The sequence below is a fragment of the Vanessa atalanta genome, chromosome 20 (genome assembly GCF_905147765.1).
Source record: "Vanessa atalanta chromosome 20, ilVanAtal1.2, whole genome shotgun sequence".
Classification (NCBI taxonomy): domain Eukaryota; kingdom Metazoa; phylum Arthropoda; class Insecta; order Lepidoptera; family Nymphalidae; genus Vanessa; species Vanessa atalanta.
The window spans coordinates 3135618-3149423 of NC_061890.1; the positions used below are offsets into that span (position 1 = coordinate 3135618).

General features: G+C 33.0%; 1 protein-coding gene across 4 annotated transcripts; it reads left to right on the plus strand.

Annotated features, from left to right (window-relative positions):
* The first annotated feature begins 7 nt into the window (after window positions 1-7).
* Window positions 8-11022, plus strand: LOC125072064 (merlin). 4 transcript variants are annotated; one of them, XM_047682560.1, is made up of 12 exons: window positions 8-347; window positions 1132-1261; window positions 2049-2254; window positions 3252-3376; window positions 3651-3753; window positions 4558-4764; window positions 5709-5960; window positions 6381-6527; window positions 6859-7050; window positions 7546-7721; window positions 7983-8225; window positions 8434-11022. In XM_047682560.1, the coding sequence occupies exons 1-11, from the start codon at window positions 261-263 to the stop codon at window positions 8191-8193; spliced, it is 1836 nt and encodes a 611-aa protein (XP_047538516.1). In that variant the 5' UTR covers window positions 8-260; the 3' UTR covers window positions 8194-8225; window positions 8434-11022. The 4 variants fall into 4 exon arrangements, with proteins under 4 accessions (XP_047538516.1, XP_047538517.1, XP_047538518.1 ...); XM_047682561.1 differs by having other exon boundaries at window positions 7549-7721; XM_047682562.1 differs by having other exon boundaries at window positions 5724-5960.
* Window positions 11023-13806: the final 2784 nt, after the last annotated feature.

The window sequence follows — 13806 nt, forward strand, 5'->3', positions numbered from 1 at the left end:
ATGAAAAGTGAAACGGAACGGCTGCGTTAGTTTTTCAGAATATTTTTTTTTTATTCACCTCGCATTCTTGTTTCATTGACGTTCCTCTTGTTTGTAAATAATAACCGCTGGAAATAGTATGCGATGTGAAATTACGCGCATTCTTCGATCGAGTGTACATTACGTAAACCTTAGTTTGCAAGTTAATTAAAGTATGTTAATAGGAACCTAACCTATAGGTGAATCGTAGTTTTCGTTTAATAAAGAAATGATACGGGATAATGCCGCCCTTTAGGAGGAAGAAAGCTGCCAAGTCGTTCCCAGTGAAAGTTTGTACTTTGGACGCAGAATTGGAGTTCAACCTTGAGGTAAAATAATGCTTAACATTTACGCTTATTTGAAAATTTTGTTTACAGCTTCGGGTGCAGGAATGTTAACACAATGAACCCGATGTGAGTCATTCTTTGACCCCGGGGTCAATTAAATACTTAATTTTCACGTAACTTTGTGTGTAACTGTATTTTAATTGCTTAAAATAAAAATAATGTTTATTTATAAAATAGTATGTTGACAGACCTAAAACATATATACCTAGCATAACTTTAAATATAAGCAATGAACCTGTATTACATTGATTTCAATGATAGATAAAAAAATATCTATAATTAGTTAGATAGAATTTCTTAATTATCATTATTGGGTAATTAAAATAGTTTGTCAATATTCTGTTACTTTTCAATAATAATTATTAATCAGCATTCTAGTTTAGTAATCAATGATTATTAACAGACTGATCTTATTTTGTTTCTAAATATAATTGAATAATTTACATTAACTATCACACTATGTAAACACTTACCTTATTAAATTATACTTATTAAATGATAATAATTTTAAATAATCTACTTAGTTACTAAAGAAATAAATATAGCATTAATGCAACAAAAATAACCTTTATGTGAGAATTTTATGCATTTTTATTGAATTATATATATTTTTTTAAAGAATTTTTGCTGCTATCATGCCTTGGGCAAAAAGAGATAACATTATGTCTGCCTCCTGTACCATGCATTGTCGCTGGATAAAAAAATAGAATTAAAAATTAAAAAAATGGTCTATTATAGTAAAAATAATTATAAAATCTTGTTTCAGTGGCGAGCAACTGGCAGAGATTTATTTGACTTGGTATGCAGAACTATAGGTTTAAGGGAAACATGGTTCTTTGGACTACAGTTCGAAGATACAAAGCACTTCATAAGTTGGCTGAAGTTGGATAAAAGGGGTTAGTGTACAAAAGTCGTACCTCACTCACTAGAAATTTTATGAGAACTACTTATCGACTATGTTTCATTAATATAGATAATATGTGTTTTATTATTAAATAATAAAAATATTTCGGCAAGCATCATTTTATAATTATACTTTTTAGAGTACCTTTCTATTAAGTAAGCTAGTTTTCTTTTGCATATCTCTCTCACTGTTTGATTTCCTTTTGTTTTAATTTAAACATTGATAGAGATTATACGTAGGTATTCATTGTATGTTTATTCTTATTCTTTGACTATAAGTTAAATAAAAAAATAGGTTATTATTTTTTTTTGAGGTATAGCACAAAAATATAAAAAAATTGTCAGTCTGGACACTTCCAAGATATTTCAATAAACCCTGCTAAACTAAACAAATATAAACAGGTTTTATACTATATATTACAGTATAAAACTGACAGTGATAACTTTTTATTATGTATAAAATTATTTATAATGGATACCCAATATTGTATACAAATAAAATTATTTCTTTATTAATTAATTATTAACTTCCACCTGCGACTTACCTCTCTGAAATGCGTGTGTTAGGGGGTCAGCTGTTAAGTACCATATGTCCTTTACCTATACCAAAACTTCATGCTAATTATTGTGTAGTTTAACATAACCGAGCTACAAAGAAACTTTCAATAATATTAGTTAGGATATATCTTTATCAATTTATTTTCTGGTTTGTTTTTATATGGTAACCTTTTCATTTGATGTGTTCTCCGTAAACGTCTTTAAATGTGTTTTTTTTTCTAGTACAAGATCAATGTGTCTCACAAATGCCGGGCACTCCATTCATGCTCCTCTGCAAACTCTATCCCGAAGATGTTGCAGAGGAGCTTATCCAAGAGGTCACACAGCACCTGCTCTTCCTACAAGTGAAGCAGGCAATACTCAGCATGGATATATACTGTCCTCCAGAAGCATCTGTATTGCTCGCAAGCTATGCAGTGCAGGCAAAGGTTAGTCAGTTGATGCAAATATTATATGGACTATAGCACCCAGGAATAATGTAGCTATTTACCATTGAAAAGTAATTTAAACATAGATTATTAGTTTTAGAGATTACCCAATACATATATACACACATGTTACCTCTTTATAATATGATAGACGAGGTGTCTGAGGTCTCTGCGTCATTGTTTGCTAAAAATGTATGTGTAGGTACTGGACTATGACAATGTTCAACGTCATTATGTTCGGTTCAATGGTTACTTGTGATGAGGTAACAAATGCATGGTTACTTTCCAATTATTGCATTTATCTATACATATAATAAAATTGGAGTGTCTGTTTGTAATATTACAATTACCACCTTCTTACTAAAGGCATGTGACACGGTACATATACCAAATAAGTTTTTTAAAATTTTTGTCTGCTTGTCTGTCTGTCTCTCTGTTTGTTCCGGCTAATCTCTGGAACGGCTGGACCAATTTTGACGGGACTTTCACTGGCAGATAGTTGATATAATAAAGAGTGACTTAGGCTACAACAATAACTTTTTTGTTAAATTCAAACGCGCACGAAGTCACGTGCACAACTAGTAATAGATGTATATTATATGTATTACCTATTGTAGAATTGTCTAATTAAAGTTTACAATTTTAATTGTAACAGTAGTGCCTATCATTTGTTTCCCCTCCCAAATAGAAGTGTTATTCTTCATCTGCCCTCTTTCTCACTCTGATTCTCAAGTACCAGCTAAAATTTCATTCCAATATACTAGCGACTCTGGGTCTGGGACATCGCTTTGCACGTGAGAAATGTATTAGTAAAGAAAATTATATGATATAAATATAATTTATGTTGTCTATAGAATCTGCATTTTAGGGGGACTCCAGAACTAATGATCAAATTTTAAAAACTTAGCCACCGGAAGAAAGCTACATTATCAAAAATCAAAATCAAAACATACTTTATTCAAGTAGGCTTTTACAAACTTCCAATTTCTTGTTTCAGTATGGTGACTATGATGAGAGCGCTTCAAAGCCCGGCATGCTGGCCAGCGAAGACCTTCTCCCTCAAAGGGTGATAGACCAGTATCAAATGACGCCAGAAATGTGGGAGGAAAGGATTAAAATATGGTATAGAATCTTGAAGATATTTTAAACCAATTGGAAAAACTTTTAGTGATAAATTTATTATATCCAAAAGTTATCCATTTGATGGCATTTTAGTTGTGATCAAAATTTATATAATATATTTCAAAGAAAATTCTTTTTTTTAAATTTTTTTTTGGTACCATTGTTTTGATTTTCCGTTGAAGTTTCAAGCTTTATGTTACAAGCGGAGAACGTTATTAGCCATGATTAGAATGAGCCAATGAAACTTTAATATTCTCTATTTGATATCAATAAGGTACGCGGACCACAAAGGCATGTCACGTGATGAAGCCGAGATGGAGTATTTGAAAATAGCACAGGATCTGGATATGTACGGCGTCAATTATTTTGCAATAAATGTAAGACATTTACCATTATTTACTTCATATTTCGACTTGATTGTGGTCTAGTGGCCAGATTATTACAGATGGTGGAGTTATGCGTTCGAATCCAGGGACATGTAGCCGATAAAACATGACAAAAAGCTGGTCTCTATCAGTTCCGAGGTGTTTATTTCCGAACCAGTGTTGGATTTTTCACAGTCAATAAGCATGAGAAACGCTACAAATTAAATTAAAAAAAAGAAAAAAAAAATGGTTGTTCCATCAAAAAATTGTAAGAAATTGCCTCTCTTGTCAGAAAAGCATCTGTTGGCCCTGCGGCTCCTCTCTTTCCGTACGTGTCAGATTATCGTTCCAGTGGAATATTAGCAATGGAATATAGGGCACATATACTTGTGCACTATATTGTGCTCAGTGTAGTTGGCTCATCATTTGCGTATAGATGCCGGCTGATATCGGCTGAGTATATCAAAGCCAAAGGCTTCCCGAGACCAGTTCAGCAGCTTAAAAAGCTCTCCAGAGCAACGATTCAGCCTATAATATTGCAAAAATAAAATTTAATAGAGAATTTAATGAGTTTGTTGCGTACTCACTATAATATTCATTTTAATTCCTCCAGTTCATTTATTGCTCGACGGTGAAGGATAACATGAGGAAATCGTGAGGAAACTTACATGTGTTGGTAGAAAAAAAAAATTGACACATGTTCAAAAATCTGCCCTGGAGCAGCGTGGTGGCGTAAGCTCCAACGACAGATCTTAGCCCAGCCGTGCTAACAAGCTAATACTATGTTTATATATATTTTAATTGTGTCGTTTTCAGAACAAAAAGGAAACAGACCTGTATCTCGGCGTCACAGCTCTGGGCCTCAACATATACGAGAAAGACAATAAGTTGACCCCTAAAACGACTTTCCCGTGGTCCGAGATAAAGCACATATCGTTCGACGATAAGAAATTCGTCATCAAGTTTGTCGACAAGAGTGTCAATAATTTTATATTTTTCTCACCAAAGGGTATGAACAAATTGGTAAGATTTTATATAATATTAATCTTCAAGGTTTATATATATCTTTGTTATATCTTTGAGATGATGAGTTAGGTTATACTACCTATTAGGGTATTAATGGTACCAGGGATATAACATTAGTTCTCATGGCATTTGTATGGTGTTGAAGTGTTTTTACATGGCCATTGTCAAAATAAATTAATCACCATATGGTCATGTACAAGGATGATTTGCTTATCAGCTTTCCTAATATCTTTTCTTATATTATAAATGCGAAAGTAACTTTGTCTGTTTGTCTGTTGCTCTTTCACGACCGCTGCACCGAATTTGATGAAATTTAGTATGAATGAATTTCAATGAAAGCCTACTACTTTTTATGCCTTAAACCTGACTACGAAGCCTGAGTAAAACCTGAGTAAAGTCTCAGGCGATAATTTACTACATGTATTATGTATATTACTATTTTATTTATTGAATGTATATTTAAACACTCAAAGCTATTGTATAAAAATTAAGAAAAATAATGAACACGTTGAATGCCATGTGTATCGTTTTGGAAGGTTTGTGTTGTTATGTGGAGCGTGGTATACCCATTCAGAAAACGTATACGCTACTGTTTCACTAGGAATCACAATGTCATTTATTTTACTAAAGACATTGAAATCTCGTATATCCTTCATAATGTTATCACTACTTTTCCAAAAGTTATAAGAATAAACATAAATGAGAACCAAAAACGCTCTGAAATATTTAAGGGAACACAGATTTCTTCAATCAATACGTTAAATATTTTTCTTAATTTTTGTAGAATAGTTATACATTACATTATTTTTTCTTTGCATGTGTTAAAGTGAGTTGTAAACTGATCATTACTGATTTTGGTTCTGATCGCGTTACGACACTAAACATTATGGTTTCAAAAGCTGTTTTATCAATGACTGCCTTGAAAAAGGTTCTTTTAAAAGAGTTTTTTTTCACAGATTTTAGATTTATGTATTGGTAACCACGATCTTTACATGCGAAGAAGGAAACCGGACACAATGGAAGTTCAACAGATGAAGGCTCAGGCCAAGGAGGAGAAACAGCGACGTCAGATCGAACGCAACAAGCTCGCGCGAGAGAAGCAGTTGCGGGAGACTGCGGAGAGGGAGAGAGCTGCCATGGAACAGAGGCTGCTGCAATACCAGGAGGAAATCAGGCTCGCTAATGAGGCTTTGGTATGTTAATTTATTTTATATCACTGTGTATTGTTCTGAAAAATTAGAATAGACCAGTTCGTCCAATTTGTTGGTATTGTAAGATCTGAAAAAAGTTTTTTTGGGTGTGAAGTAACGGCTTGTAAATGTTCAAAACCTAGGCTAAGGACACATTCTTTATTTAAAATTTCTTAGAAGAGAAGGTGGAATTTATTCCACGCTGCTTTAAGTATCATCCAGCGCACAGGTTTTGTCTCCATGTTTTTCTTCGCTACCGAGCACAAGATAAATTAAAATATCTTATTTTGTGTAATTTTGTATCATAAGGAGTGTTGACGCTAGACAGCCGCCAAATCTGCCAAATTGTTCCATGCAGTTGATAATATTGTTTCTATAAACAAATGGAATAAACATGTCAGTGACCTCGATAATCTGTGGTAGCGCCGCTCCGAGGAGACGGCGGAGCTGCTGGCGGAGAAGGGTCGCGTGGCGGAGGAGGAGGCGTCGCTGCTGGCGCAGAAGGCGGCCGACGCCGAGCGGGAGAACGCGCGGCTGCGCCTCTCCGCCATCCGCACCGAGGAGGAGAAGGTACACTCTTTGGCTATTTGAGGCACGTTCCACGGGACCTACTCTGTAATGTTCCTCGTGGACTGTGTTTTCACTTAATTTAGTTTGTTAAATGACGATTCAAAAGTGCTTGCAAAAGTCTACTTGAATAAAGTGTATTTTGATTTTTTGATTGGTTAACTCATCTTTGAAGGATGTCACTGAAACACAGCCATACAGAGTATGCAATATCTACACTAATGGGCTATCACCAATCCAAGCAGCTCTAAATAAAAATGCAGCATTCATTTAATATATTTCTAAAATTATTCCGTCGAATAGACTGTAAGCCATGTACTTTGTATTATTCCAGGTTCACTTAGAACGAAAAACTCGTGAAGCGGAGTTCCTGACGGCGCGACTGGTCGAGGAGTCTGAGAAGCGAGCGGCGGAAGCGGAGCGGCTCAAGGCGGAACTGCTAGCGGCGAAAGTCGCGGAGAAACAAGCGAAGGAGAAACTCCTCAATTTCCTTAGCAGGACTTCAACTGGATCGTTACCACCTCCTGTGAGTTCAAAAAATGCGTACAACATATTAAATTAAAATATCAGCTTTAAGCACATGTTTTCAACATTTAAAATTTTCAATAAAAAATATATCAGGTAAGTTCAATAAATTAACTTATTTAAAATAGATTTTATATAAGTTTTTCAACAAAATTGAATAATGTGAAAAACTTAAGTTTTTTGGGTAATTGAACTCTTCTTATTAATTCTTCTGTTCTTTGGTCGCGGTAAAGTACTAGATATAACAAAAAAACACTAAATAGAACAGAGAACATTCATGCATACATAAGACTTACATCTGCAATTTGACGCTCTTTGAAAAAAACCCAGACTGACTTCTTACTTCAAGATTTTTATTCCTTATTGAAATATACACTCAATCGCGTAGACCTCTTAAGTTCAATACTGTTTATGTATTAAAAAAAAAAAACAAACTAAATAAAATAACATTTTATCTACAAATAATATATATAATATCAAATAATATTTTCTTTAGCAGACATCTAGCACAGTACCGTCATCGATGTTTCCTTCCACCTGCTCACTGCCAGCAGAGCTGGGTGGCGAAATGCTGCAGAACGGCTCCACAGGCGACGAAATCAACTCCTACCAGCTAGTGTCCGATGACGACCCGCACGTGCACCGACTGTCGCTGGAGATCGAGAAGGAGAGGTGACTGAAAATGGCAATGATAATCTCTTAAGGATAATTTTACGTTGGCTCGCTAACACTAATTAATCTCGACGATTCCGTCTGACCCGTAAATTCAAGCAAAATCAAGTACTGATGGAACAGAAATCGTACACCCGGATAACAAATGATACGTCGTTCACAAGTTCCAGTGAACACAGGAGTTATTGACTTATTATTTTTGTCCCGATACGTTAACAGCGCGTTCACTACTATCGTATTACATATAATCAATGTCCCCAGAGTGGAGTACCTGGCCAAGTCGAAGCACCTGCAGCAGCAGCTGGACGAGCTGCGCTGCGAGTTCTCCGTGCTGCGCGTGGAGCAGAGCGGCGCCACGCTCGACCGCCTGCACGAGGCGCAGGCGCGCGCCGGCGACGACAAGTACAGCACGCTGCGCCGCCTCAAGCAGGGCTCCACGCGCACGCGCGTCGCCTTCTACGAGGAGCTGTAGGCCCCCGCCCGCTCTACGTGAACCAGGAAAAGGTTTGCGTTTGCCCTTTTTAGAAATTGCCTAAAAACTCACGATAGCTAGAAATTAAATTACATTCAAAAAATTTCGTGGTTATAAACTCTTAGCTTAGTTAAATATGAATACTTTTTAATTACTTGACCATGGAGGAATGACAAAAATACGCGTACGCTTTTTCATGGTTTTGACTTAAAATATTCTAATATCATAATTTCTTTGCAGATCAACTTAGACCGTTTCACGCAATTCCAAGCATTGTGAGTAATATCATTACTTACCTCCGTTACATATATGTTAATTGAACATGGAGTACAAAGTATTATATACAATTAAAAGTGCCTTATTAATTAAATAACATTTATAATACGGAGATGTATCAAAAATCATAGTAAAATTACATGTAAATCTGTCTTATTTAATTATTTTTTTTCGTAGTTTTTTCTAAGTGTAAGGACGATTGGAGTTGGTAGGTTTATTTTTATAATATTTTTTTATTTTTCGCGATTTGTGGCAGCCCTATTTAATTTATATTACATTCCAATGGCAGGAGTAGTAAAGATAAACACACTTTAAATTTATAATACACTAGCTGAACCTGCGGCTTTACCCGCGCGAAATTAATAAACCACAAACTTCTAACCCTCGTTTTACATCTTCAGGGGTGGAGTTTCGTAAAATCCTTAGCGGATGTATACACCCTGTAAACAACCTACCTGTTAAGTTTAAAGTTGGTAGGTGTTATAGTTTCTGAGATTTCGTGATTAATCAATGCCTGGTATTTCACTTTTATATATATAGATTATTAAGCAGTATAAACAGACTCGTCAGAAATATATATGTTTAATTAGGCTGCAACTTATTTAGTTGAGTCGAATAGACTCGACATCCACTAGTTTTACTTGCAAAGTTCCGATAACAATGTTGACGTTTAAAACATTTTTTTTTTATACTAATAATTTATGAATACCACATGTGTCTTCCTGTCAATTCAAAGGTCTGTTGATTTATCTACTCCTGCCGTTGGAATCGACTATAGATCTATTTGAATTAATTTATAATATTTGTTGTAATAATTATTATTATCGTGTCTTAGATAGCAGTTAATAAACCAAAATAAAAATTACACTTTTAAAGCATGTACATTTTAACTTAACCGTTCTGAAGTTAGGCTTTCCGAATAATATATAAGTTTTATAACACACTCTGGAACGGTTCCTGTAAACCTTCCCTTTTTCGTAACATTACCTTTTGGCAAACGCACGCCTTTCAGTGAAGGATTCTTTTTTAGAATTATGTAAGTTATTACAAAAAGTAGCTTACACTCTATATGGTAAGTATTTAACTTCGTGTGTTTGAACTGTTGTTTTTCTTTTCAATTCCAATACACAATCACATTACTCTTTGGATAGATTTTATATCATTACTGTAAAACAAGTGCACATTAAATGATATGCCAACATTTTATCTACAAAATTTGAAAAAAAAGAGACTTTTATAAATCATTTGTTTTTGCTACCATTACTTCTCAACATATAATGTAATAATTCATATATATCAAAAGATATATTTAATAATATTAACACAGATTATATGGAAAATTGCATCAAGTTTTTAATAAGACAATGCTGCGAATAATAATTATAGAATACTATTTTAAACGTTTATTGTACTCTACTCTAATGTCTAACAACTTCAGAGCGGCAAAATTAAAATGTTCGTGTCGTAAACCCCTATTGATCTCTTAATTGAAAATTTATATACATCGATATATCTTCAGGTAAATAGCTAAATATGATTAATTAATTATTTAAAATGTAAGTTTTTTTGCTAGTATTTAATAAATGGAATGAGGATTTGTCGTGTCCATTATAAAAAAAAAAACCTTTTATTTGCTACCACAAGGCCATAACATATTCTGTCATAGATAAAATATAAGTATAGTATTGTTCGCTTTAATTTGTTATTGAAAACAATTTCACTTTCCTTATGACTAATCTATCAATAGTAATAATTTGTCAATTTTAAATTTATATAAAAAATATTTTTTTCTTTTTCAAAAAGAGTTTGGAATAATTTTCTTAATATAAATTTTAAAAATAAATAAAGCAAGCATGATTATTAACATCCGTTTGCTCAATAAGAAGTGTAAGAGCATACAGGAAAACGTTTTCTCGTGCGAACGAAAAAGCTTGATTTGTTGAGCTGCTTATTTTTGACGGCATGTGCAGTATTAATGACATTAATCATTAGCATTATAATTTATAAATCAGCAGGATTTAAACAACAAAAGTACGTGTAGCCCGAATAAGTAAGTGTTTAGTCGGACAGAAATTATTAAAAAAAAAATCTATGACATTTATCATAAACAATAAGTACATATGTTTTTTACAGTTCTCTAACGACCGTGTCACTGTGTGTGTAATACATTGATTAAGATCTGTTTAGTATATAGTTATATTGATTATTGTCACAATTCTCTTGATTGGTTAATAAAGCTGTATTCACAATATAATCATTTATACATTACATATTCTGAATAAACCTTTATATTTTAATCTTAAGTTTCTGAACTGTCAAATTTCAATGACTTTTTAATTTAAAAAATTGTATGTTTTTCGTGTAAGTGCAATTTACGCACAATTTTTTTTATATGTGAAATGTAAAATGGTATTTGGATTTTTTTATGTTTATATTTTTAGTCTGTAGCTTTATGTCGTCGACGTCATAAATAGTTCAAGTTTGCACCGGACCATTCTAATACGTACCTTTGCTTATTTCAATTTATTTTTTAAGTTTTTTTTTTTTATATCGTATGCGAGGTTACTTTAGTATAGCTCTTAACGATAATATCTCCTTATATTGTTGCAAGGTACAGATTGCATTCTTATAAGCTTTTCAGTAATAAATAATCGTAGTCACATTTTTGATTTTCATATACAATAATCAAAATTTGATATAAATACGTGACATATACTTCACTCAAATGGTCGATATCAACAACAATTTTAGCTAACGACGTTGAAGAATGAATAGTAAAAAAAATTGTTAGCCAAGATGCTATTTAGTAATTATAATAATATTCTAGTTTTTACCATAATTATGTAAAATAAAACGAATTAAACTATAAGTCCATCTCAACAATATTTATACAAGAGTTTTACAAAAATATTGAAAAATAATTATTTAAATCAAGTTGTATTTGTTTTTCTTTTATTTTATTTATTATTGGAATGGACTTTAAAGAGCCACATATTCGACCGTGACAAAATATAGTTGGCACTACTGACTAAGAATTGTTGTTGTAGTTATCTCGCTTGATTGCGTATATGTGGCTGAAGCTTTATATTACCTCGTAGTTTTCACTTGACGCGCAAGTGTATACGATCCTTAATAATTGTTTCATAATAATAAACATCTGTCTTGCCTCTCTTGTTTATTAAAATAATGATTGTGATGTAATCAATGTTAACGTACGTGCCTTATAAATATAAAGAAAATATTTTGTAAATATATTTTTACAAAAATTATAAAAAAATTGTATTATTTTTTATTCCTTTTTCAATCGTTTATACCTACCCTATATTGACGCTACATAGAAAAATAAATAATAGAACCAGATCAGAACCTATGGAACCTTTTTGCGCCTGGTGCATGAAAGAGCTTCTTAAAGAATGCTTTAGTGCTATCTGAATATGTATTTAATGGTATAAGTAAAGTTTACTATATCTTAATCCACCTTTCCTTACAAACTTGTTGATAGAATAAATCAAAATGTACCTTATTCAAGGAGGCTCTTATAAGCCATGAGCACTTACAGATTTGGAAATTTGGTATAAGCTTACACAAGAACCTCGATTATCCGAACGTTGATGCATTGCAGCAGTTCGTCAATTAAGAATTGAACGAATTATAAAAAAAAAAAATACAAAAATAGCATTTGACTTTTATCAGCTGTTTATATTACAACGTATTATATTTAAATATGTTTGTCAAATTTTAATAGTCTGTACTGTTTTTAAGTAGCCAGTACCCATATTTCGATTATCCGAATTAGTCTCGCTTCCAATTAGTTCGGATAATCGAGGTTCGACTCGATTCTTTCTCGTGATCTTACAGTAATTATCGCTGATTCTATCAAATTGATTTATAATATTCTTTTAATAATCTTGTGACGCTTTTGCAAGTACAAAAAATGCGTTACAAAAAAACATCTAAGGCTACCAACTGTACTTTATAAATGGAGTCAACTTATCAGCTTTTTATGGATGGCCAATGAAAATAAATTACAAAAGCGCTTCGCTAAAAAATTATGTCGTCAGACTATAAAACGAATACTACGAAAACTAAAATACACCAACTGGCGGCCGATTCTACTAATTTAAAAATAGTTACGATACATTCCCGATTTAACTTCAAGTAATAACTTTATCAGTCATTTTTAAAACTTTTTTAACTGCGGAACTGAGTCTTCCTGTTAGGGACGATAATATAATATTATTTTTCAGTTTCTAATTGATGATTCCTTAAAATACTACATTAACGATAAACTTTTTTTCATTAGTTTCAAATTTTACTTTTTACGTTAAGACTCTAGTCTATGAAACAAAATGCAGGTTGGATATTTCACTTTTGTTTTATAATCTGAGTTTCTAACATTGAGTAAGCTAATATTTTTTTCTGCTTTTAGGTGTACTAGGTATCCGATAGTTCATAAGTTATTATGTTAAAATTTTTAATACTCTTATAACATACTGCAGTGACTCGTTTAAAATGTATATTTCCAGCATAAATTTTAACATTCATTCATTTAAAAATATATATTTTTGTTATTACGATAAATATATGTACCTATGTTGATAGGTATGTGTTGTGTACAATCATCAGTGTTTACAATATGTTTTAAAGATAAGATTAAAAATATGAAAGTATTTATAAATATATTATGTTTTTAAATAGAGATTATAATAAAACTGGTAATTTTACTAAATTAAGAAATACTAGCAAACAAAAAAACATCAAAATTTGTCCATATACACTTCCTCAGAGGGCCGTTTTAGCTTCTTATTTATATACTTTGACCGTGTTTATTTATATGTAAGTGCACTTAAAACACGTAATAAACATCTTTGATGTTTTTTTCGTTTGTTTTTCGTATTTAAGATATTTTATTAAAATTTAAAATGTCCAAAGCTAAGGTTTCGCAAGAACGTAAGTGGTGGTTCACGTCGTCCACGCCTTACGCTGCCTCTCTGTGGTATCGACCGCCCATTGACAAAATATTAACCATCGCTCAGATCGCCAATGCACCACCAAACTCGAGATCTAAAATTTTATGTCCGAGTAGTTACACTGGCTCTCCCCCTCTAGAAGTTGGAGGCCCGTATAGTCGGTCCAACCGTCAGGGAATCACGGTAGCATGCGAAAGCGATCCCGTGGCGCCCGGCAATAAGACGGGGAGGGTACCGCTGGTTTTTTAGTGGGTCTTCAGGTGTACCGCCAACATCTTGGGCACCGGCGAGTCCCAAATAACCACACTACTACATTGCAAACGCTGGCTGAACGCTACGAGATAAATCAAAATAATGTATACGGTGT

Bases quoted from the DNA above. Each gene is read 5' to 3' on its own strand.
- LOC125072064 (XM_047682560.1), top strand. From the start codon at position 261: ATGCCGCCCTTTAGGAGGAAGAAAGCTGCCAAGTCGTTCCCAGTGAAA. The intron at 3,377-3,650 runs GTATAGAATCTT...GATATCAATAAG, and splicing joins GAGGAAAGGATTAAAATATG to GTACGCGGACCACAAAGGCA. The intron at 5,961-6,380 runs GTATGTTAATTT...AATCTGTGGTAG, and splicing joins GGCTCGCTAATGAGGCTTTG to CGCCGCTCCGAGGAGACGGC.